The 21,801-nt window shown below is 44.4% G+C and overlaps 1 protein-coding gene across 6 annotated transcripts in view; it reads right to left on the bottom strand.

The window, feature by feature from the left end:
- Window positions 1-21,801, bottom strand: part of IRF2 (interferon regulatory factor 2) — a 115,470-nt gene that overhangs the window by 25,277 nt on the left and 68,392 nt on the right. For all 6 annotated transcript variants that reach the window (XM_010974560.3, XM_064477567.1, XM_010974559.3 and 3 more), the window contains 4 exons: window positions 13,191-13,286; window positions 5,577-5,676; window positions 4,477-4,653; window positions 4,104-4,150 (listed from right to left, as the gene is read on the bottom strand). In XM_010974560.3, the coding sequence (XP_010972862.1) occupies window positions 4,104-4,150; window positions 4,477-4,653; window positions 5,577-5,676; window positions 13,191-13,277 (411 nt within the window). In that variant the 5' untranslated portion in view covers window positions 13,278-13,286. Of the gene's footprint in view, window positions 1-4,103; window positions 4,151-4,476; window positions 4,654-5,576; window positions 5,677-13,190; window positions 13,287-21,801 lie in introns of those variants that run through there.

Here is a 21,801-nt window from a genome sequence, read left to right as displayed (position 1 = left end):
CAACCTGGGGAAAATTACTCAACCTCTCTGTGCCTCCACTTCCACATATGCAAAAGGACAATAGCCTGCCCATCATGGGGAGAACTAAATGAGGAAACAATTAGAGCTTGGAACTTGGCAGAGGCTCAGAAATATCCACTAAGACCCCTCTGTTTCATTCACTTCTATCCTTACTGATCTCTGCCTTGTGACATTTTTTGAAACACGAATACGCTCTGATGACGTACAAGGGAGTACTGCTCACCGCTGTGTTTCTTATTCTCTTTTCCTTAGATGGCTTGTTACCTCCACACAGCGGGGGCTTAGTTCAAGCAAAGCGTGGCTCACTGAGTACACAGCGTAGACTCCCAGGAAGAGCATCAGGGGACAGGGAGGCAGCGTTTCTGCACCTGCTACACGGACAATGGGCCTCGGGTCTCCTAGTCTCAGAAAAGCTCTTTGCTGAGGAGACATACAGCATGGAGATAAACTGCCTGAATGACACCAAGAAAACTTCTGACAGTTGGCCCATGTGTTCTAAACATCCTTTCCTAGTTAAAACTTTAATTCAACTTGAATTAAAAGAAGATTTGGAAGAGCTTGTTTTTGAACAGCAGACTTTCATACCTAGTTACTTCACACAAGACAGACTTTCTCTATGGAAGAAACCCACCTGCTCCGTCCAGCTGCATCCATGCCCAGGACACGCGGACTTGCAGTTAGGTGTTTTGACACACAATGAGAAGTAATGTATTCATAGCTCAGTGAGGATAAGGTCCTTTATACAATTCCAGACAACCTGGAGAATTAACTTTGAACCATTCTATAGACATATTAAGTGAACGCTATGGTGTTAACAGTCAAGAGCCATGGAACTTGGGGAGCCCACTGACTGGCCTTTTCCATGTTTTGCTGCTTCATTGTAGGACAAATGCGAATAGATTTAAATTGAAAAGTGGCTGTGGTGGCAGGGAGGGTGTAGCTCAGTGGTAGACTGTGTGCTTAGCATGCACGAGGTCCTGGGTTCAATCCCCAGTGCTTCCATTAAAAATAAATAAATAAGTAAACCTAATCACTTCTCCCCTCAAAAAAATTTTTTTTAAAGAAATTTAAAGGTTAGGTTGCTCTTATTTCTGTTGAGTCACCAGCCTTCTGCTGAAGGAACACTGTCTCTCTGAGGGACAAGTTACCACATCTTCACAGGGGGACTTCTCCAGGTGCTCTTGGCTGGATGGAACTTGGCTCACGTGCTTGCACCTAAGAGGAGGTCTCTCATTTGCTTCCCTGGGTCAGGAGGGCCAGGCCCCACGCAGGGCGGCACCTGCCACAACTTGCTCACTTGCGTGGCCTTGTGGAGGGCACTGCTGAGGGTGGCGTGACTGTGGATGTCCTTTACTTACAAGGATGCCATGTGTCACAATTCTAAGGTGCGCACTTCCACACCCCTGAAATGGGATGTGCCCTCTAATCAAGTATGTGTCATGATTTCATTGCAAGCAGCTTTTCTTGCTGACAGGAAATAATGATGCACCCCCAAATCACTGACATCAGATATTCAGTGCAGGGTGGTGGGTTATGTCTGAGCAAAAGTGGCTGACAAGGGAACATCTGTTACTACGTTCTTATTTCCCCATTAACTGAGGTTATGAAATTAAGTCTGCATTCTAATGTAAACCCCCTACTCCCCTCCCACGTATTATATTTACTTATGCATCTATTCAGTCAAAAAATACTCATTCGTCTATTCGGTGATCAAATATGTATCGATTATCTGTTCTGTAGCAGGTACTGAGCTAGATTAGACGCTGTGAGAACAGTAGTCAATATGATATAGTCACACTTAAGAAGACAGCAGAGTCTTCAAGATCACATCGTTGTGGACGTTACACTTTTCTGACTAAACAACAATAATCAGAATGTAGGTCCTAAAAAAATTCAAACTGTGGGAAACTTGATACAACTAATAACTAGGGTTTTTTTTTTTAAGAAAAAAATAAATTTTTCAAGTAATGTAGAGGAGACCTATAGATTAAAAAACTCTCAAGAGAAATATCCAAAAATCACAACATGTGGACCTGATGTGGATCTCGATTCAAGTAAACAGACTGTATAAAAACTGTGACATTTATGAGACAATTGGAAAGGTGAGCACTGATTGGATATTTGATGCTATTAAGGAACTACTGTTAATTTTTTCGGATGCAATAATGTGCTATTATATATAATAATAACTGTGCTATTTTTAAAGAACGCCTATCCTTTAAAGATACATATTAAAGTAGTCATGAAAGAAAGAATAGGATGTTTAGAATCTGCTTCAAAATATTGAGCTGAACCACGTGAGATTGTTTTTGGAAGTCAAAAATGGCTGACTACCTGCAGTTGCATATTGGACATAGGGAAGTGGATGGAGGTACTAGTGAAATAAAATGATTAATGTTAAAACAGGGGTCATGGTCTAAGGAGTACATTTGCCTCACCTACCTCCTTCCTGTGTGTATAAAACTTTTCCATAATAAAAAGTTAGTATGTATGACTGAACTATTACTCCGTACGCCAGAAATTGACACATTATAAACTGACTATACGTCAATTAAAGAAAAAATGAGGCCTGTATTGTACTATGTTTAAAAATAAATCACCAAGTAAAAATACTGCAAGTGGAAAACGGAGTTTCTAGAACACTCCACCTAAAATATTTATTTTCCATTATAGAGGTAAATGTGTCTAAAACTTTAACAATCTACCTAAGTTTTCCCTTTAACTACCTTCACAAGTCAAACTTTACAGGGAAGTACATTAAAAAAATTTTTTTTCGGAGGAGGTGGGAAGGGACAGACTGGGAGTTCAAAATTTGTAGATACTGACAGGCATATGTAGAACAGATAAACAAGTTTATACCGTATCGCACAAGGAAATATATACAAGATCTTGTGGTAGTTCACAGCGAAAAAAATGTGACAATGAATATATGTTTGCTCATGTATAACCGAAAAATTGCGCTCTACACAGGAATTTGACACAACATTGTAAAATGACTATAACTCAATAAAAAAATGTTAAAAAAAATTTTTTTCCCCAATTATTCTGACTGATTGGCTTGCTTTTAAACACTGTGCTGTCTGGACAACTTGGCTTTTCCTTCAACAGTTACTCTTGAGTAGAAATCAGAGTATCTGGCATCTCTTTTAAGCTCAGTTCTAAACCACTGTGTGAACTTTGCCACGTGTCCCACTGCCCCTGGGCTCATGTCACTCAACTCTCTTGAGCCTCTGTTTCTCCATCTGCAAACGGGGTGCAGTGAAACAGACAATCCTCTCTCTGATGGTCTGTGGGTCTGGACTGTGGTGTCTGCTCTTTGCTCAGCAACTGAAGCTCATCCTCAGTTTCACACAGGATGCTTGGATATTCTCTGGCTATTGAACAAGGGCCATCCCACCTACACACAAAGACCCTCACACTGCAGGGGACTGCAGGCTACAGAGCCTACCGAAAAGCTCACGCACACAAACACATCCCTGTGGAAAACCTTTAGGAGTTGGGAGAGTTTTTATAGCGGAGCAGAAAAAAGAACTATTGAGATCCATACAAACTAAGGGCTTGAAGGGACCCCTGTGCCCCCAACCTAATGGCCTATCATAGATTACATATATATATATATATATATGTATATACACACACACACATATATATATAAAATGTAGGTAATACATTTTAATGTAAGTCTGTAATACTTAATATACTGTAAAACATACTTAATGGCCTGAAAATACACGTAATAGTATCAGAGAGGAGCTGGTTGCTGGAGCTTAGCTGGAACTAAGTGACCAGCTGGCAATAGCTGTGGGGACCAGATGGAGGCTTGAGACTGTCGAGCTCAGCGTGGATCTGTGAGTTCATTCATAAATAGCTCAGGGAAACTGGCTGAAGCCGGGGATGTGTGTACTTGAGTCTACAAGTGGGTACGTGCCAAAGAGGAGACAGGTAAAGCACGTAAAACACAACAATGGAAGAAGAAAGACTCAAAGCTCCACAGAGGTCATGTCACTTGTTCTCGTGAGACAGAACATGAATCGTTAACACGGTCATGACTTTGGCCTTCTCTCTGAACAACCAAAGATTACCTTGATGTGCTTCACTCTGTCTTCTTTTTCTGTCTTTGGTTTCTTTCCTGTGGCAACAAAAGATAGTTCCGGATTAATTCATGAAGAAGAAAGACAGAGACATTCCCCCTAAGTTGAATTCTTTCTGAAACTCTCAATGAATGTATTGCTTTAATGTGTACATGGCCACAATCTCAAATGTTTCTTTTACTGCCTTTGGGGGCCCCGGGAGTCATCTTCCCCAGCCAGGTAAGGGCAGAATTAATTATCACCCACAAGGGGAACAGGTGTTCTAGCCTCACTGTGACTACAGATGTGGAAGTAAAGAAATCACAACGGCACAACAACGTAGGTTAAGGCGTTACTGTTTTAGTAGGTAAGCATCTTTATCTACCTTTCTTAGAAGGCCGTTCGGATAAGGGCAGCATCCGGTACACTCGGAAGGCGTTGTTTCCTTTCTTTATGCTCTTGTCCTTGACCTCTTCAATGTCAGGCAGGGAGTTCATGGCACATCGAAAATTCGCCTTCCATGTTTTTGGATCGGGTTTATCTACTCCTGGTTGATGCTTTCCTAACAAAATAGCCGAAAGTATTAAGGTTACGAAAAGGAGGGGGGAAATGAGATCTAGAGGAAAAATTTCTGGAGACAGGACTGCTGGCCAGGTAGTACAGAGGGCCCTTTTAATTCCAGGCCACACCTACAGTGACCAACCATCCTGGTTTGTTTGGAACTGAGAAGGTTCTTGGAATGTGGAAATTTTTGTTTTAAAACCCAACAGTTCCAGGCAACCTGGGACAAACTGGTCACCCTGGCTCTATGAAATAGCTAAAGGGGAAATGATAATGGGGAAAAAATGGAAAATCAAGGTAAGGAAAAGAGAAAGCAAGAAGGCTGGGGAGACCAACAGGCACAGGTACCTGGAAGGTCTCTTTTTCATCTGACTCTCCAACAGTAAGTAAAAGTCCATTCCTGTAAATAGCTCCCTAGTTAGGTTTTATTATAAATAAATATATTCTTGACTACCTTTTGGGAAGAGAAATTCAACTCAAGTTTATAGCTCCAGAACAAATAAGTCCTATATCCCCCTGGTACACACCTGGGGGACTTCATCAAAAACCATATTTACAGGAAATTTAAGGACTAAGTTTCTATGGACTGAGTGGAGCATCACTTCTGAGTGATGACATTTGCGCCCTACGTGTCCTGGATGTGCCTGGGGACGAGTCACAGGTTTTTCAGAACTATCTTCATGAAGCCATAAGCCAGGAGATTTCATGTATGTCGTAAAAATAAACAGCAACTAACATTCTATTGTTTAACTGAAATTTGCCAAGAGAGTAGAACTTAAATGTTCTCAACAAAAACAACAACAAAGTACACTTTAAATATCTTACAATTTTACTTGTCAATTATATCTCGGTTTTTAAAAAGGCGTATCAACCACCACGACAGAAGCAACAGCGCCTGCCGCTACAGGTGAGGCGGGTTAATACCTGTATGGATCGCCCAGTTTCTAAAGAGCGGTGCATCCTTCTCCACGTCCCAGCCATGTCTAGCTGCATGCATCCAGGGGATCTGGAAAATCTTCTTTTCCTGAAAAACAAAAGTAAGTAAGAACTGCAGCCGTGCGTTTCAGGCCACCGTTGCAGAAGGTTCTCAAGCCCCAGCTAGTAAGACCCCTCTAGGTATCACTGGGTTTGCTGACTATCCGCTGTAAACCAGACCCGCTTCCCCTCGAGGCCCTAAACCTTGGCAGTCTACCAGTCCACTCAGAGTCGAGTGGACTCTGGCAGAACAGGAATGTATTCCAAGGTCAAGGGTGATGATGTGGGACGTGCCAGCGTGTTCCGTCATCTGTGCCTCCTTCTTTTTGCAGGACCGCAAGTAACTGACCACTTACTGAAACTTCTCATGCTTGGTCTTATCACCTATTTCCATCATTTGGTAAAGCGGAACTCCAGCTGCCTTAGATAAATTAAAAATTAGGTATTTCTCCAAAACACTCATTTTGCTGCTAAAGAGGAGTTGTGGGGGGGGGGTCTGAGGCCATTGTCACAGAGACTGAGAAGCTCGATCTGTTCACGTCACCAACAGACACAGCTTTTGTTTTAATCCCTGTGTCTGCTACCCTGCAGGAAACAGCAGCAAGTACAAACAGGTACTGTTAGTATGAAGATGATCCTCCTTTTCTGGAGAAAAGTCCCTTGGTACAATTCTCATAGCAGACTCTCTCCATCTCTCTTATATCCCAAGAGGTATAACTTAAGGTGCTTAAACCGACCCTGGCAAACATATGATTAGAAACTAGTGCTTTGGAAACACAGTCACACTCATAGTAAAACTACACACATGAAACCTGGTTCACTTTGCATGTCCACGTGGTCTCGGTTTTGGTTTTTGCAACACCCCAACGAGCTATGTCTATGTTATGATTTCCACTTCACAGTTGAGGAAACTGAGGACCAGAATTACATTATCTAACCAAAGAACTTATGGCAATAAGTGTCTAAATTCAAAGCCAAGGTCGTGTGATCCCATATTCAGTCACTTACACCACCCATCGTATCCTAGAGTTTGGATTCAGATTTCCCATCCTACAACAGATCTGTTCACTTGGATTCTGTGGAGATTAAAGCCCAGGAAAGCTGCATTTTTTTTTTTTTAAACTCTCAAGGTAGGTCTGACAATTTCTAGATCTGGGGAATCTCTGCACAAGACACTGGAGCAGGGAAGAAAATGGCAGTAGGGATTTCCCACCACTTTGGTTTCACACAATGAAAGATACAAAGGGTCCCTACCGACCCAAAAGGGACCCTGCGCCTCTCCATAGAACCAGTTACAAAGCCTGAACTAAAAATATGTCAGAATATTTGAGGGTTCCCCAGAACTGTTAAAAGGGGAAATTCTATGTATTTAAAACTGAGTCAGTAAAGAAGAACTGAAAGCAAGAGAGAGGCAGGGCTTCATGCTGACCATTTTCAAAAGGGCAGTGATCAGAACAGGGTTGAGTGAAATTTTATTTTTTAATGTAGATGAAAATCAGAGAGCAAAATCACCTAATGCAGTTTTGACATTCACGTGAAAACGAAAAAAATGAAAATGAATTTATCTCAGTGAAAGAATTTTTTCCTGAAGTGCACAACAGAATCTAAAGGTTTATGATTAAAGATATAGACCCTTAAAAGAATTTGCTGTTGTGTATTTTCCTAGGTCAAAGGAGATCTGGGGTGACACAATCTGAAATCTATCTTCTAAGACACAAAGTTGATTCTGAGAGGTAGATCTTTTCAACCATTTTTGTGTTCGCAGGTGCACACAAACACTCAAACCAAACCTAGTATCCTGGAAACCATGCCCAAATCATGAAACCACAGAAGTAAGGACTGAACCTAGCAATTATCCACCATGGAGCTTCCTGAAATGGACAGTTTTTCCAAAGATAAATAAATGACCAATAAGCACATGAAAAAATGCTCAGTGTCACCAGTCATTAGGGAAATGCAAATCAAGACAGCAATGAGATATCATTTTGACCCACTAGGATGGCTAGAATTTTTTTTTTAATCCCAGAAAATAATAAGCGTTGGCAAGGAAGTGGAGAAACTGGAACGCTGCTGGTGGGAATGTAAAATGGTGCAGCCACTATGGCAACCAGTTTGGCTGTTCTTTAAAAAGTTAAACGCAAATTACCACATGACCCAGTCATTTCACTCAAGAAATTACAAACAGCTGTCCCAGCAAATATTTATACATGAACGTTCATAGCAGCACTACTCACAACGGTCAAAAGGTGGAAACAATCCAAATGCCCATCAACTGATGGAGCAAAGAAAGTGCAGAAAACGGAAGATTACTCAGCCACAAAAGGGAACACTGTACTGATACATGCTATGAATGGGGTGAACCTTGAAAGCATTATGCTAAGAAGCTTTCCACAAAAGGCTACACATTGAATGATTCTGTTTAAATGAAATATCCAGAAAAGGCAAATCCAAAGAAAGAAAGCAGATAAGTCGTTGCCACAAGCTGGGGAAACGGGAAATGGGGAGGGGCTGCTTAACGGTCCAGTGTTTCCTTCTGGGGTGACGAAAAAGTTCTGGGATTAGATGTGCTGATGGCTGCATAATACTGTGAATGTACTTAATGCCACTGAACTGTACATTTTTAAATGGTTAAAATGGTAAATGAAAAAAACCTACATGTACCTTTTAACGTTTTTCATACTGCAGGAGAAAAAGAAATGCTAATAAACGTATCACACGTGTCTTTTTTTTTTTTTTTTAAAGACCATCTTAAAAGATAAAGGAGGCAAAACTCTTTCTATAACTGACCATTCCCACCCTGGGACAAGGAGGGCGCTGCTCTGTGTCTGTGTAGACCCTGTGACATTAGTAGGTGCCATCAGAGTCCCCAAGCACCTGGTCCCCACATGGGGTGATCATACACCGTGAATGGAAGGACTGCATTTGTGTTTACGTATCAAGAACCCTGCCCAGCTGTGGGCAGGAGGGAGAAGCCCAGCTGGAGCTGAGAACATCTGAGGTAATCCTGCGCAACACGAACAAACCTGCTTTGGCCCCAAGTGGAAACTCTTATCTTCCCCAATATGTATAAGATGTTCCAATTTCGTTTGCTATTTTTGCTTGGACTTCTTACTTTGTTCCGAGATGGCCTGATATTTACACGAGCACAAGCTAGCTTTCAAAGCGCAGAGAAGGAAAAGGTCAGGAACTACCTGATGATCTCCTGGGCTTGGGGAGTGGCCTCGGCGCCCGGGTCCAGGAGGATCTCCGGTGAGAAACGAGAACAGAAATAACCAGGGCGGGAATCAATTGGAGATACGAGAAAAGCAATGAACCTGGAGGTGGCTGCCTCCTTCCTTCCTTAGGAAACAGTCCAGGGGAACCACAACTAAGCAGGAAGACAAACCCAGAACTGACCTGGTCTCTTCAACAAGCCAAGAGTGAGAAGGAAAAAAGGGAGAGGGTGCTGTCCCCAGGCGGGAGATGCTTCAAGTCAGAGCAACCAAATGCAACCTGCAGGCTTTCTTTGGATTCTGACTGAACAAATCAACATTGAAAAAAAAAAAAAAAGGAATACTCAAGGCATTGTGAATATGAACAGGGCAGTAATGACATTTTAAATGATGACTCATTATGATTAATTTATCATTATCTAATTGATAATAGTATTCTGAATATATAAGAAAATGTTCTGGAGGGGCGGGTGTAGCTCAGTGGTAGAGCGCATGCTCAGCATGCATGAGGTCCTGGGTTCAATCCCCAGTATCTCCATTAAAAAAAAAAAAAAAAGAAAGAAAATGTTCTTTGGTCTGGTATAGATGTACACTGTCAGGGAGTTGCTTTATCTCACACACACAGATTTTTTTAACTGTTAATAATTGTTCAATCTAGATGTGAGTTTTAAATCTAGGTGAGAATTTGCTATGCTGTTCTTTCTAGTCATTAGAGCATCCAAGCATACCGTGTACATTTGCAAACACTCTTAATAAAAAGTAACTAGCCCAAGCCATGGCCCATTTCAGGAACTATAATGCTGCTTTTCCAAACTTCCTCACAGCTCCTTCCAAGGAACCCAGACGACCCATTCCATCACCCCGTCCCACACCTCCTCATGTATAGGAAGTAGGAGATGGAAACAAATTTAAGGTATTAATTAACCACCGATTTGTCTCTTACTAAGAATGCACTGGATTTGATGGACTCCCCACTCGAGAGAGACATGACCTAGTGTTCTTAAGTCTAATTATCTTAATGGAACAAAAACAGAATCACTAGTGTTCCTCCACTTCAAGTGCCCATCCCTCATCTGTTTATTCACAGAACGGTATTGCCTAGAGCCTCCCGAGAGTCAGGCACTAGACCTGACCTGGAGTTTGCAGCAAAAATCAAGACATCCGTGGCGCCTGCCATCGTGGGACCTCCCTCCCTGGAGTCCTTCACCGTTACTTAAGGACCAACGGTCAGAACACGACGAAGGCATAAGTGAATGACAAAGCCCCGTACACAGCACCTGTTTTCTAAGAGTCACAACAGTCTTCAGTGGGAGAAGAGAGTCCAGAATGGCCTCAAACCACTCAAAATACAAGCTGGGATTCTTCGGCTTATGAATGGGAAGGAAATAATAGTAGGGTCTGAGTTAAATATTTATGTGGACAGACAAATGCCAACAAGCCTAAGTGAGGCTATAAAAAGATGCCCTGGGGAGGTGTGGGGACAGACAGGGAGGAAATGTCCTGAGGCCATCTGAGGTCTCCAGTGACAGGGACAACACGGCCTGTGTTGGCCGCTCGGTGGCCCAGGAACTCCTGTGACAGCAATGTCCTGAGAGGCGCCATCTGCTGCGGCCCCCGCACACACCCCTTCCTCCAGACTGGCCACGTGCAGCGGAGCAGAGGAGCCAGACAGGATGGTGGAGGAGTCTTCGGCCCCACTGTGCTGGGAAGAGAACTCACCAGCCAAGGGCCAGGTGAGTGAGGCTCAGCAGTAAGAACCACCCGAGAGGGGCCGAGTGCTCAGCTGCACAAAGAGGAATCCACTCACGTTCTGGTCTTCTATCCAAAAAAACATGGACAGAATGGGTGGAGGAAAAGGAATCTCAGTGGAGAGTCCCAGTAAGGAAACAACCTTGAGCGGGTGTGTCAGTCTCCAACAGCTGTCATAACAAATTGCCACACACTGGGCGGCTTACTACTGCAGAGATGATTTGATCACAATTCTGGAGGCCAGAAATCCACAATCAAGACGTCAGCAGGGCTACATTCCTTTCCAAGGCTCTAGGGAGAATCTCCCCTTGCTTCTTCCAGCTTCTGGGGATTCCAGGTGTTCTTGGCTGGTGGCTGCATCACTCCGATCTCTGCCTCCTTCCTCACACGGCCTCCTCCTCTGTCGGTGTGTCTCCTCTTGTCATTGGATTGGCCCAGCTGCATAATCCAGGATGATCTCATCTCGAGATCCTTCAGTTAATTCCATCTGCCAAGACCCCTTTTCCCAAGTAAGCTCACACGCACAGTTTTGGGGTCAGGATGTGCACATTTCTTTGCGGGGCAGTGGGAACAGGGACCACAATTCAACCTACTACAGAGAACAGCTAACTGCAGCCTATTAAGTGCCTACTTGACACAGGAGACATGATGACATTGTAAGTGTGCCAATGCATCAAGCCAGCCTCAACTAGTGGGTGTGTTTTAAAAAAGAAAAAGCAAAAACAACTTATTCAGAAATAAGGAATATCTGCTTTAATTTCATGCTTTAAATACATATAGGCAATGTTATCTTGTTCTTCAAAAATACAATCCTACAGAACCTACAAGCCTTGGTTTCCTTGTCTGCAAAATGGAAAGAATGACAGGATCGACCCCATAGTGGGGATTATGGGAGTGAATGCATCATCTTGCACAGGGGACTATCTGACACTTTGTAAATGGCAGTTTTATTATTATCATTATCATTATTCTTACCTCTTCAATGCTCCGAAACTATCATCTCTCCTTTCCTTACACCTCCACCCGCATCCCTGCTAATCCAGCAGGCCAAGGGGCTAAGCCTGATTTCTTGTTTCTTTTGGGGAGGCTAATTACAAAGCCCCTCCAGGATACAAATCTAAAACACAATAGACATAGCAAGCCTAGAAAAATACACCGTTTGCCATGAGACCTTAAGATATATGATAGGTCACATGAAGTGAGTATATGGTTTACTTAACTATTTCTGTTTACTTCTACCCCATCTTGTTTCAGAAGGGACTCATTGAAATAGATATATTCAAATATGGTTATACTATTACATTTAAAATATGTGAACAAAATTAAGTAAATGAGGGGAAAAGAACAAAAAGAAATAAGATTTGAGAGATATCTAAAAAGCTAAAATGAAGTAACAAGTAGTATTAGTAAAAAAGAAAAAAAATTATGCTGCAATATTTTGTACACTTGTTAGAAGCAGCCACAATCTGGCTCTAAGCTCTCGAGCACGTGATACAAAGGTAAAGGCTGACCTGCTAAATTATTCATCGTGTCCTTAAGATTAAAGATGAGCGGGGAGGGAGAAGAGGAAACAGACATTTGCTCAGAAGAACTGCAATATTCCTGGTAGTGGGAGAGAAATCTCTCTGGGGCCGTCTTAAAGAAAGCATGACATATTAGTTGCTTTTCTAGATTATAACTAAATGTTTCCATGTGTTCTTTATTTTCACACCCGATGTCTTCCTGATTCACCCCTAAGAGGTAGGATCAATTGGACTGAGAGTTCTGAGGTGGATGACAGTAAGGAAGTCTGTATGTATAAACGCCGAGGAGGAGGTTGTAAATGATGGCAGACTTCTTTATTTTAGGACAAATAGGCACACAAACAGGATTTCATGATAATAGTGGGGGAAAAAAATTGGACAAAAACAGAAGTTTTCTTTACGCAGAGAAGAAAATCAGTATGCTCCATTCCCAGTAGAAAGTCCTAGAGTTGCCACGTCCTCTAATCCCAGAAAACCAGGAGATCAAGAAAGGAATTTAGAGGAGGAAGAGGGTAGGAGTCACCGAACAGAAACACAGCAGAAAGCTTCCCCTATTCATCCACAATACCGAAGCCTTAAATCAGGGTCGAGGCTACAGTCTGAGATGATGGTATGTCTTTCTTACGTGACAATTTGATATTTTCATGATCATTTTTGGTTGGTTGGTTTTTGTAATTAATAAGCATATTTTGAACACAAAGAACAACTTTTACTTGTGGAGATCCACGTGCACCTGCTTTTAGTAAGGATCTGTCTCACACACACGCACACGCGCGCACACACACACACGCAGGCCTCCACGCACACGCACACGCGCGCACACACACGCAGGCCTCCACGCACACGCACGCACACGCACGCACACGCACACACAGGCCTCCACGCACACACACACACGCGCACACACACACACAGGCCTCCACGCACACACACACGCACACGCGCGCACGCGCACGCACACACACGCACACGCGCGCACACACACACACACAGGCCTCCACGCACACACGCACGCACACGCACACACACACACACACGCACACGCGCACGCACACACACACAGGCCTCCACGCACTTACCTTGTTAAGCCACTTGAGCCCTGGTATCGTATTGGAGTTGATCTGTTCCTCCAGCCACGGGCGCATCCGCATCCTTTCCACCGGCATGGTGCCCTTCTGCAGGAGAGAAACACACTGTTAGGCATTGCTGCCACTGACTGTCAGTTCTGCCCTGTGAAGTTTGACACCGCTGCCTGACCCTCTTCTATTTTCCCCTTCCTCAAAACCACACGGTTTATGTGTACACGGGAGGAGGGGGCTATGGGAGCGTATTAGGGTCTTTGCCCTCAAGCCCCCAGCCCCTGTTTGAGTGCTCCATCCATTCCCGAGGGGCTGTCTCTCTGTGGACCAAGCCTGCTCTCAGCTCAGAGGGTCCCCCGACGCAGGAGGTGGGCCCAGACACCTCCTCAGGCCGGCTCACGCAGGAGGTGAGCGGCCGTGCCTGAGGCTAGATCTTACCCCTTCCCACCTGGCTGGGTTTACAGCAGATACCTTCAGTGTGCCTGGCATTCAGAGGACCAGGATTTTACAGATACCTTCGGTGTTATCCTTCCAAGAGTCAAGGGTGGACACAGAAGACAAGCGTTGTGGGAAAGAGTTATGATAACCAATTCACTCCTCTGGGGTACCTGGGTTATAGAAATGCCTCGAAGCCCTGACGTTGGCATTTTAAAGCCCTGAAGCAATCAGTTCGGGCGGTTCCAAGGTCTTTCAGCAGCTAGCCAACCCCTCCGGATGTACCCTGTCTCCCCGCAGAGCACGCCAGCCTCTTGCTCTGACTTCAGCTTTGCTTTCACGTGAAAAAAAAGTGCTTCCTCAAGAATCTTTCTTCACTGCCACTCTCCCCTTCTGACCTGAGGTCACCTTTCCTCTACCAGCCCACATAACGCCTCTCCCCCCTCTTCCCAGACACACTTCCAGATAGTCTTTCCCTCGTCCACCTAAATATACCCAGCGGGATCGCTAACAAAGCGCTGTCATCCTAGTCACATGGGCATTTAGATTCAATGAAGGGCTCAAAAGCACAGGCAATGCCGACGCAAGTCCCCATCCTGCAGGGCTTCGTGGACAGTGTGACACGATCCTGTTTTCAACCCTTAGCTGCCTCATCTTTCTTTTACTCATTTCCTCCTCCAAAAATGAGCTCTGAGAATTCTATTCAGAGGCCTTTGGGCTGAGATGAGATGATCAATGTCTCAATAACTCTATTTTCCAGCTCGAAAAGGGCTTCCCATCTCCTCTACACCCTGCCCCCAGCTCACGCCAGAGTGAGAGCATCACTCCGTGATCCACTGGGGGCCGCACCCGCTGCCTACAGAACCTGATACGATTCTAAAACTAAATTCTAGCACCTGCCTTTCCCCTGGACTCCTCCCCGAGTCTGACCCACCCTCTGGCGCAGGCGCCACCTGCTCCTTGCTCTCCTCCTCTTTCCAAGCTTGGTCAATCCGTATCCATATCCATTCTCCAAGACCCAGCCTCTGCCCGCCTTCTCCGCAAGGCCTTCCCAGATGCTCCAGCTGAAGGAATCCTTCCTCCTCCAGCTCCCACAATACTCATGGATATTGTACTGCTCTTTTAAAAATCAAACATTGCTTTAGGGCAGCTATTATCATGTTGTCTTTATCTCATCTAACCCTTACCTTAAATGTAAACTTTTTAGCTGTGAACACCCCCTCTTCCGAACCAAACTGCAAAATCACAAGACCAGGAACCCCGCCTCTTAGGGGTCTTTTCATAATCCTACGAGGCCCGAGTGCTGCCTCCCACCCGGGGGTGTGCGGCACAAGGGCCAGGCCGCTCTGAGGATCAGCCGAGATGGGGTCACCACTGCAGGCTGGCCCTGTCCACCCATCTGGGGCTTCAGGAGTAACAGGAACCGCAGGGACGGTCCAAAAGGACCCAGAACGGCCACAGGGAGCCCCCAGCACAGCTGCTCTTCGTGGTTCTCAGGTTGCTCTCATCACTCATTCCTTCATCCAGCCGAAGAGCACCTATCAAGAGGGGTGCTCTGGGAACTGGACGAAATACAGCATTCCTTGACATCTAGGGACTCCCAGCCTAGTGGGAGACAGGGAAGAAGACAACTCACACACCGCACAAAGTGTCCTGTGTGCAGAATGATAAAGAGTTCTGGAGAGTTCTGGGGGCGTCGGGAAAAGCCATCCACGTTAGCTCCCACTGGGTGACTGACCACGGCGAGGGCTTGGCCCAGCCACCCCAGTCAGAGCCTCCCTGTTGAGAAGATCTCCAGACACAGAGGGGCAGCTAAGTCCCGGGCAGTGAAGAAGGTAGAGAGGTGAGCGGAAGAGGGAGTCGGTACAGGGGTGAAGAGCTCTTCCGAGGGGACAGGACGACCAGCAGAGCAGCTGGGGACCCCGACAGCGGCGGCCCTGCCTGAACTTAGCGATGCGGAAACGCCAGGGGACGTGTGAGTGGCCCCACTTCCAACTCGTCATTATAATGATGTATCTCCTTATACATATCTTTTTTCACAAACAACCCATCTGGGGGAGAAATGGTCACCTGAAGTATTTAAAAAAGCCCTCTGTCTTTAAAACGAAAGCCTATCTGGGGAGATGCAAATCCATATTTGCAAAATAACTTTCTCACTAAAATGTGTGTCTAACGCCCAAAGCAATTCTCGGGGTGTTCCCAGGCCCTTGCCAGACACGCACGGAGAGGTGAAAAATCTGCCATCCAATGCACATTCTCAGCGAAGGTCGGACAGGTGACATTCTGCCTTCTTACTTCAGCTTTCATACTATAAATACGTGTCCTTTTCAGTCTACCTAGTGCAACATCGTTCACATTTTCCTGCTTTTTGCTGGTGATTTTGCTGTTTAAAATGGCCCCTGAGAGTGGTCTGTCTGACGCACTGTCTAGCATCCCTAAACCCAAGGCTGCAGTGGGATTTATGGAGAAAATACCTGTTTTGGAGAAACTTCCTTCGGGCATGAATTATAGTGTTGTGGGCTGTGAGTTCAACATCTCTGAATCTACAATACATATTAAATATGGAGTCTTTAAACAGAAACACACAAAACAAGATGATCTATCGACTGGTTGATGAAAATGTTGTGATCAGAGGCTCAGGAACCCAATGTCTTTAGAAGAAGAGGGAAATTTGGCCACTGACACACACAGAGCGACCGCCATGTGACGACACAGACCCAGGGGGCAGGTGGCCATGTGAAGACAGAGGCAGAGACCTGCATGATGCAGCCCCCAAGCCAAAGACTGCATGGAACCACCAGAAGCTGGAAGAGGCGAGGACCCATCGTCCCCTCGAGGCTTGAGTGGGAGAAGAGCCCTATAAATGCTTCAGTTTGGGACTTCGAGCTTCCAGAACTGTGAGAGAATACACTTCTGTCGTCACACAGTTTGTGGTACTTGGTTATGGCAGCCCCAGGAAACAGAAGATGCTCTGAGTCAGATGACAGGGCTCCCACCCCGTCTACAGGTAAAGGAAGGTGCCTTGAGGCAGTGAGAGCAAGATCCCTGGGCAGGAGGACCAGCTACAGAAGGCAGGCAGCGCAGGGAGGGTGCCAGAGACGCGCTGACCCTGCAGGCCTGGAAAACCGCACCTAGGGTTTTGGTCGTTGTCCCAAGACTGAAGAGAAAACGGGAGATGTATACCAGTGAGGGGTATGATCAGTGCTGTTCACAGTAAAGATGATAAGGGCTGATGACAAAATCTAGACCTGAGCTTCACCTTCAGCAACGTGCACACACATCCTGATTCAGCAGGTCTAGGTGAGCCCCGTGATTCTCTCACAAGCTCCAAGTTCCTTGGACCACACTCTGAAGGGCAAGGCTCCAGATTATCTTTCATTTTTAATTACGACTCCCCTGGCTCTTCTGCGACTTGCTACAAAGTCTGGTCATCCTGGCAGACAGAGCTCCTCCGTTAGCCTCAGTGTGTCAGATTCTGCTGCACCATTTACCAATGGGTCCCTCCCTTATTTACATACGGTGTCTTTCTAACAAGGATGTAGCTCAGCCAAGCCTCAACGTTTATCGCCCATGTAGCCAAAATACTATGGAAATCACACAGGTAGAAATTCTAAATCTTTCATCAGGACTGTCATTAATTATAAGCAGATGTTCAGGAAGAGCAAAAAGAGCAAGACTCTGATCCGGGGAGGGAAAACTCTATTATAAAGGACTTCACTGATTTCAGGTCTTACGGTGTTTAAAAAAAAAAAAAAAAAAAAAGCTAGGCCATCCCCTATGACACACAATGAAAGCTAACCCTTTTTCATGAAGGCACTTCCTCTTTCTTACTTGATTTTACAGCCTGGCCCCACCTCCCACACACTGAACAGGTAATGAGTTACCCGTGGTTTTGCCACATGACCCAGAAGGAAAAGGTTATAGTTTGACGTAGATCTCTCATGACTATCAAGAGGTTGAGTATGCATCCTTAACTTTTGTGAAAGAAAGGGAAGGTGGAATTCTACACACTGAGCCTTGCGCCAGAAACTCACACATGTGGATGTGTTTTCTAACTTCCAACAGTGAAATTCAAGGTGATGGGCTGGTCTTCCTTCTTTAAGGCAAGTTTCCCATGGGCACCAACACCCAGGCCACATGAAACTTGAACAGAGTTGCAGAAGGCGTAGAACTGGGTAGAGAAAACAAAAGGGTGCTATTTTTCCCAAGAGAATCAAAATACACCAGAAACTGGGACACTTGTGTTCCAGTCCTGGCTTTGTTGTTTACCACTGTGTGTCCCTGGGCCAGTCACTCGCTCTCTGTGGTCGGCACTCTGATCATCTAGAAAAAGGATAGGGTTCACAAAGATAGTTTCAGAGGTTATCCGTGATTTTCGGAATCCTTCTGTAACATGAAGGCTCATAATCTGGTCCGTCTTTTTTGTAAGCTTCTATTCTTGTACTCCGTGCTGCTTTTAAAAGTAAAACGCTTAAGTTTGATGGTTCTATCAACCTAAAATATGAAGCATCTAGGCTCAAGCCTGACAAAAGGCACTTCTGAAAAGCAGCTATCATTACATCTTTGAGATCTGGGGTTGGGATCATCTTCAAAACCAGAGCATCAGGCTATAAATCAACTCAGCACATGGCAAGTATTTAGAATGTCACTGGCACAGGGCTGCTGTGTGAAGGCCCTGGAGCTGTTCACTGCGACTCAGAGGACGTAGAATTATGTCCCCCACAAAGCTGACAGTGCTAACTATGGTCCCGATTAATGCCATTAACAGTGACCCTGAATCTTAACGTAAATAACTGAGGTTTAGATCTTGGAAAAGTAATAGCAATGACCACCACTTACTGAGCACTTACTATGTGCCAAATGTTAAAGCCAGGGTTTTCTCTGAGTTTTCCATTTAACTCTTACAACCCTAGGAGGTGGGGACTTTATTACCCTGTATTACCAATGAGGGGATAGATTGGGGAACTGCTCAGATGAAACCTGCTGGTCAGTAGGGGAGCCCAGACTCTTGTTCAGGTCTGTCGGCAGTGCCCAGGCTCCTAAACCATAACGCCTGCCTTCCTCTCACTTCAGAAAGCACCCAGTGAGGATGGTCTTTTAACCATTCTACTTACGGAGACTTTCCCAACTCCTCTCTGTTTTGCCTACCACTGACATATTAATCTTTCTAAAATACCACTTAAGTCATGTTAATGTTCTGTTCTAGAGACTTCCAAGCGTCCCTGCTGGATTTTAGATAATAAAATCTTTGGCCGAGAGCAGGGTGCTTCTGCTAATGGCACAGCAGGTAATTCAGACCTAACTCTCATAGTGAATAACTAAGAAATCTGGACAAAGTGTGCTTTTTCAAAATATGTTTAAAAACATCAGAGAACTAAGAAGGCAGTAAAGAATTAGAAGGGCAAGATCTGGGAGAACAAAGAATCCCATAAAGGGAAGCCTGGTGTTTGGGGCAGCTCTTTTCCTAGCCTAGGGCATCTGCTGCAGCCAGAGGAGGAGGCTGCAGGTCATCGCAGCTGAGCAGAGCTTTTGACACAGTCAGTGACCAGGGGGATAAGAACTGAAGATCAGGACCCAACTAGGAAAAGGGAGTCCTGCAAACTGTCCTCTCCACATGCAAGCTTTGTAACGGATAACACTACATGGAAATAGAACAATTTCAAAGACTAAAGCCCAGCTTTGAATCATCTCAATTCCTGATCAAATTAAAATGATCTGGAACTACCAGAAGTCAATGTAAATCATATCCTGAGGAAAGATAACATTATCCTAAGGTTCATATTCTCTCTGGCGTTTCTCATTTACAAGGGCCACCATTCAATCAATATAGCTAGGAATATGAGGATAAAAGACAACAAAATGGAAAACCAAGGGTAATAATGGACAATAGATATGGACCCATAGGGATATATACACAGATTTTATACAGATATTATGACTATACAGATATACAAATGAATATGCAAATGTTTTCAGACATAGTCTTTAAAATAACTATGCCTAATATGTTCAAGGAAATAAAAGACAAGACGGAAAATTTTTGTCAGAGAACTGGAAGCTATAAAACAATTGAAATTCTAGAACTAAAGGATAAATAATTAAAATTAAGAACTCGGTGGATGGGTTTATCAATAGATTAGACACCACCGGGGAAAAATGTGAACCAGAAGACAGGTGAGAAGAAAATATGCAGAATGAAGTGCTGAGACAAAGGAGTGTAACAGAAGACCTAAAATCCATAGACAGTATTTTAGACCTAAAAAAAGTTTGAAATATGAGTAATTGGAAGTTCCACAAAGACAAGAGAAAGAATGAGGCGGAAGCAATTTGAAGAGACAGTATCGATTATCATCCTACCACAGACTTAATATAAATAAAACTATAAATAAACCTACTCCCAGGCATACTGTAGTACACTTGATGAAAACCAAAAACACAGAGAAAAACCTTAAAAACAGCCAGGGGAAAACTGGCTCATTACCTTCAGAAAATGAAAAACAAAACCCACAGAACCCAGAAGCCTTACAATGACTATTCAACAGAAACAATGGAAAACAGAAGACTATGGAAGGATGTCTTTCAAGTAACCAAAGAAGATCATTGCTATTTTAAAATGTTATGTACAGGGCAAATTTCCTTCCAGATTGAAGAGGAAACAAAGGCATCCTCACTCAAAGGAAAACGCAGAGAACTGTCAGCAGCCCCACAGCTCATCAGTCCCCAGTTACAGCGTCCCAGGAGATAGGTCACGACCGGGCAAGAGGAAAGGCAGGAGTACGGGAACTGAGTTGCTGAGCACGGGGCTTAACTTTGAGGCTGTGGCACAGAGACCGACCACAGCAGTGCTCAGCCCCATCCCTTTTGTAGCTGCATCATTTGTTTTAAATGTACCTGTGAGGGCTCTTGTCACCTAACAGCTCTCTCTACGTAGCCACATGCCACCTTTCTTATTAACCTGCATAAATGTTATCCTCCCAACAAAAACCAGCTCAAATCTGTTTTCATCCATTAAACCTTCTCCCACAACCTTAACCACTGGACCCTCTTCTCCCATGATGTACTGTCTGCAGTTCCCAGTCATCCAGGGCACCGACAAGCATTTACTAAACACATATCATGACAAGGATCTGTGCTAAGGGCTATGGAAGATTCAAAGGTGTGTAAGGCATGATCACTCCCCTCAAGGAATTAGTAAGTTAACTAGGGGCGTGAGACATAAATCTTATACAGCTGACTAGTAATACTCTAATTATAATAATAAAAGACTGCAGTAGAGATCAGAAGGCAGTGTATGATGAATTGCCAACTAGGTGAACTCATTCATAAATCATTATTAGATGGGTTCATAAGCAAAAGCTTTGTGATAAAGGAAGAGCTTATAGGACGGGGGAGGAATCACTCAGGCAGAGGGAAGGCTGCAAGCAAGTCAGGCAGCCTTCAGAGGTCGGTGTGAATGGCCAAAGCAGAACTGAGGAAGGCACATTTGCTGTTGTGGGCAGAGCAAGTGACTTAGGTACCAACATGGGGGAAGCTTCGTAAGAGTCAGTCAGCATCTGAGAAGCACGGACCGGATACTTTACGTATGTCATCGCTCACCCTCACCGTAGCCCTCATTAGTTAAATATTATTATCCCCATTTTAGAGATCAGGGAAAATACAGCTTGAAAGAGTAACTTTAGAAAAAGAATAAAGACAAAGAAAAAAGTGTACAAGTCACACAAGCCCCAGATAGGGAACCAGATTTGAGCCCAGGTCTTTCTGGAGGGTCTCGAATGCTCAGCTAGACATTCAGCGTGTTTACAGGAGCCACTGAAAACTTCTGAATGGCCATGTTGCATCGTGAACCAAGCAGCATTCTAGCTGGAGCAAATGGAGACAAGGAGATAAGCTAGAGGCTACTGCTCTGGTCCAGGATGGTGGCTATGGGAACGCAAAGGAAAAGCACACGCGCACACACAAAGTGGCAATTCACTTGCAGGGCTCTAGCAGCAATTTTTAGTGGTAACTTTTCCTGGACATACAGTAATCCTTCCAAAAAATGTAAGTTCCTCTTACATGACATTCTACACTCCTCATACTGACTTTTGTGTATCTTTTAGAAAAAATAAGAATTTCAGCTCAAAGTTATGTGAACTGGGAGGAAGCTGGAGCTGAAAATTGTAAAACATCATCACCA

Source organism: Camelus dromedarius, chromosome 22 (assembly GCF_036321535.1).
Source record: "Camelus dromedarius isolate mCamDro1 chromosome 22, mCamDro1.pat, whole genome shotgun sequence".
Taxonomy (NCBI): domain Eukaryota; kingdom Metazoa; phylum Chordata; class Mammalia; order Artiodactyla; family Camelidae; genus Camelus; species Camelus dromedarius.
This window is presented reverse-complemented; position numbering and strand designations above follow the sequence as displayed.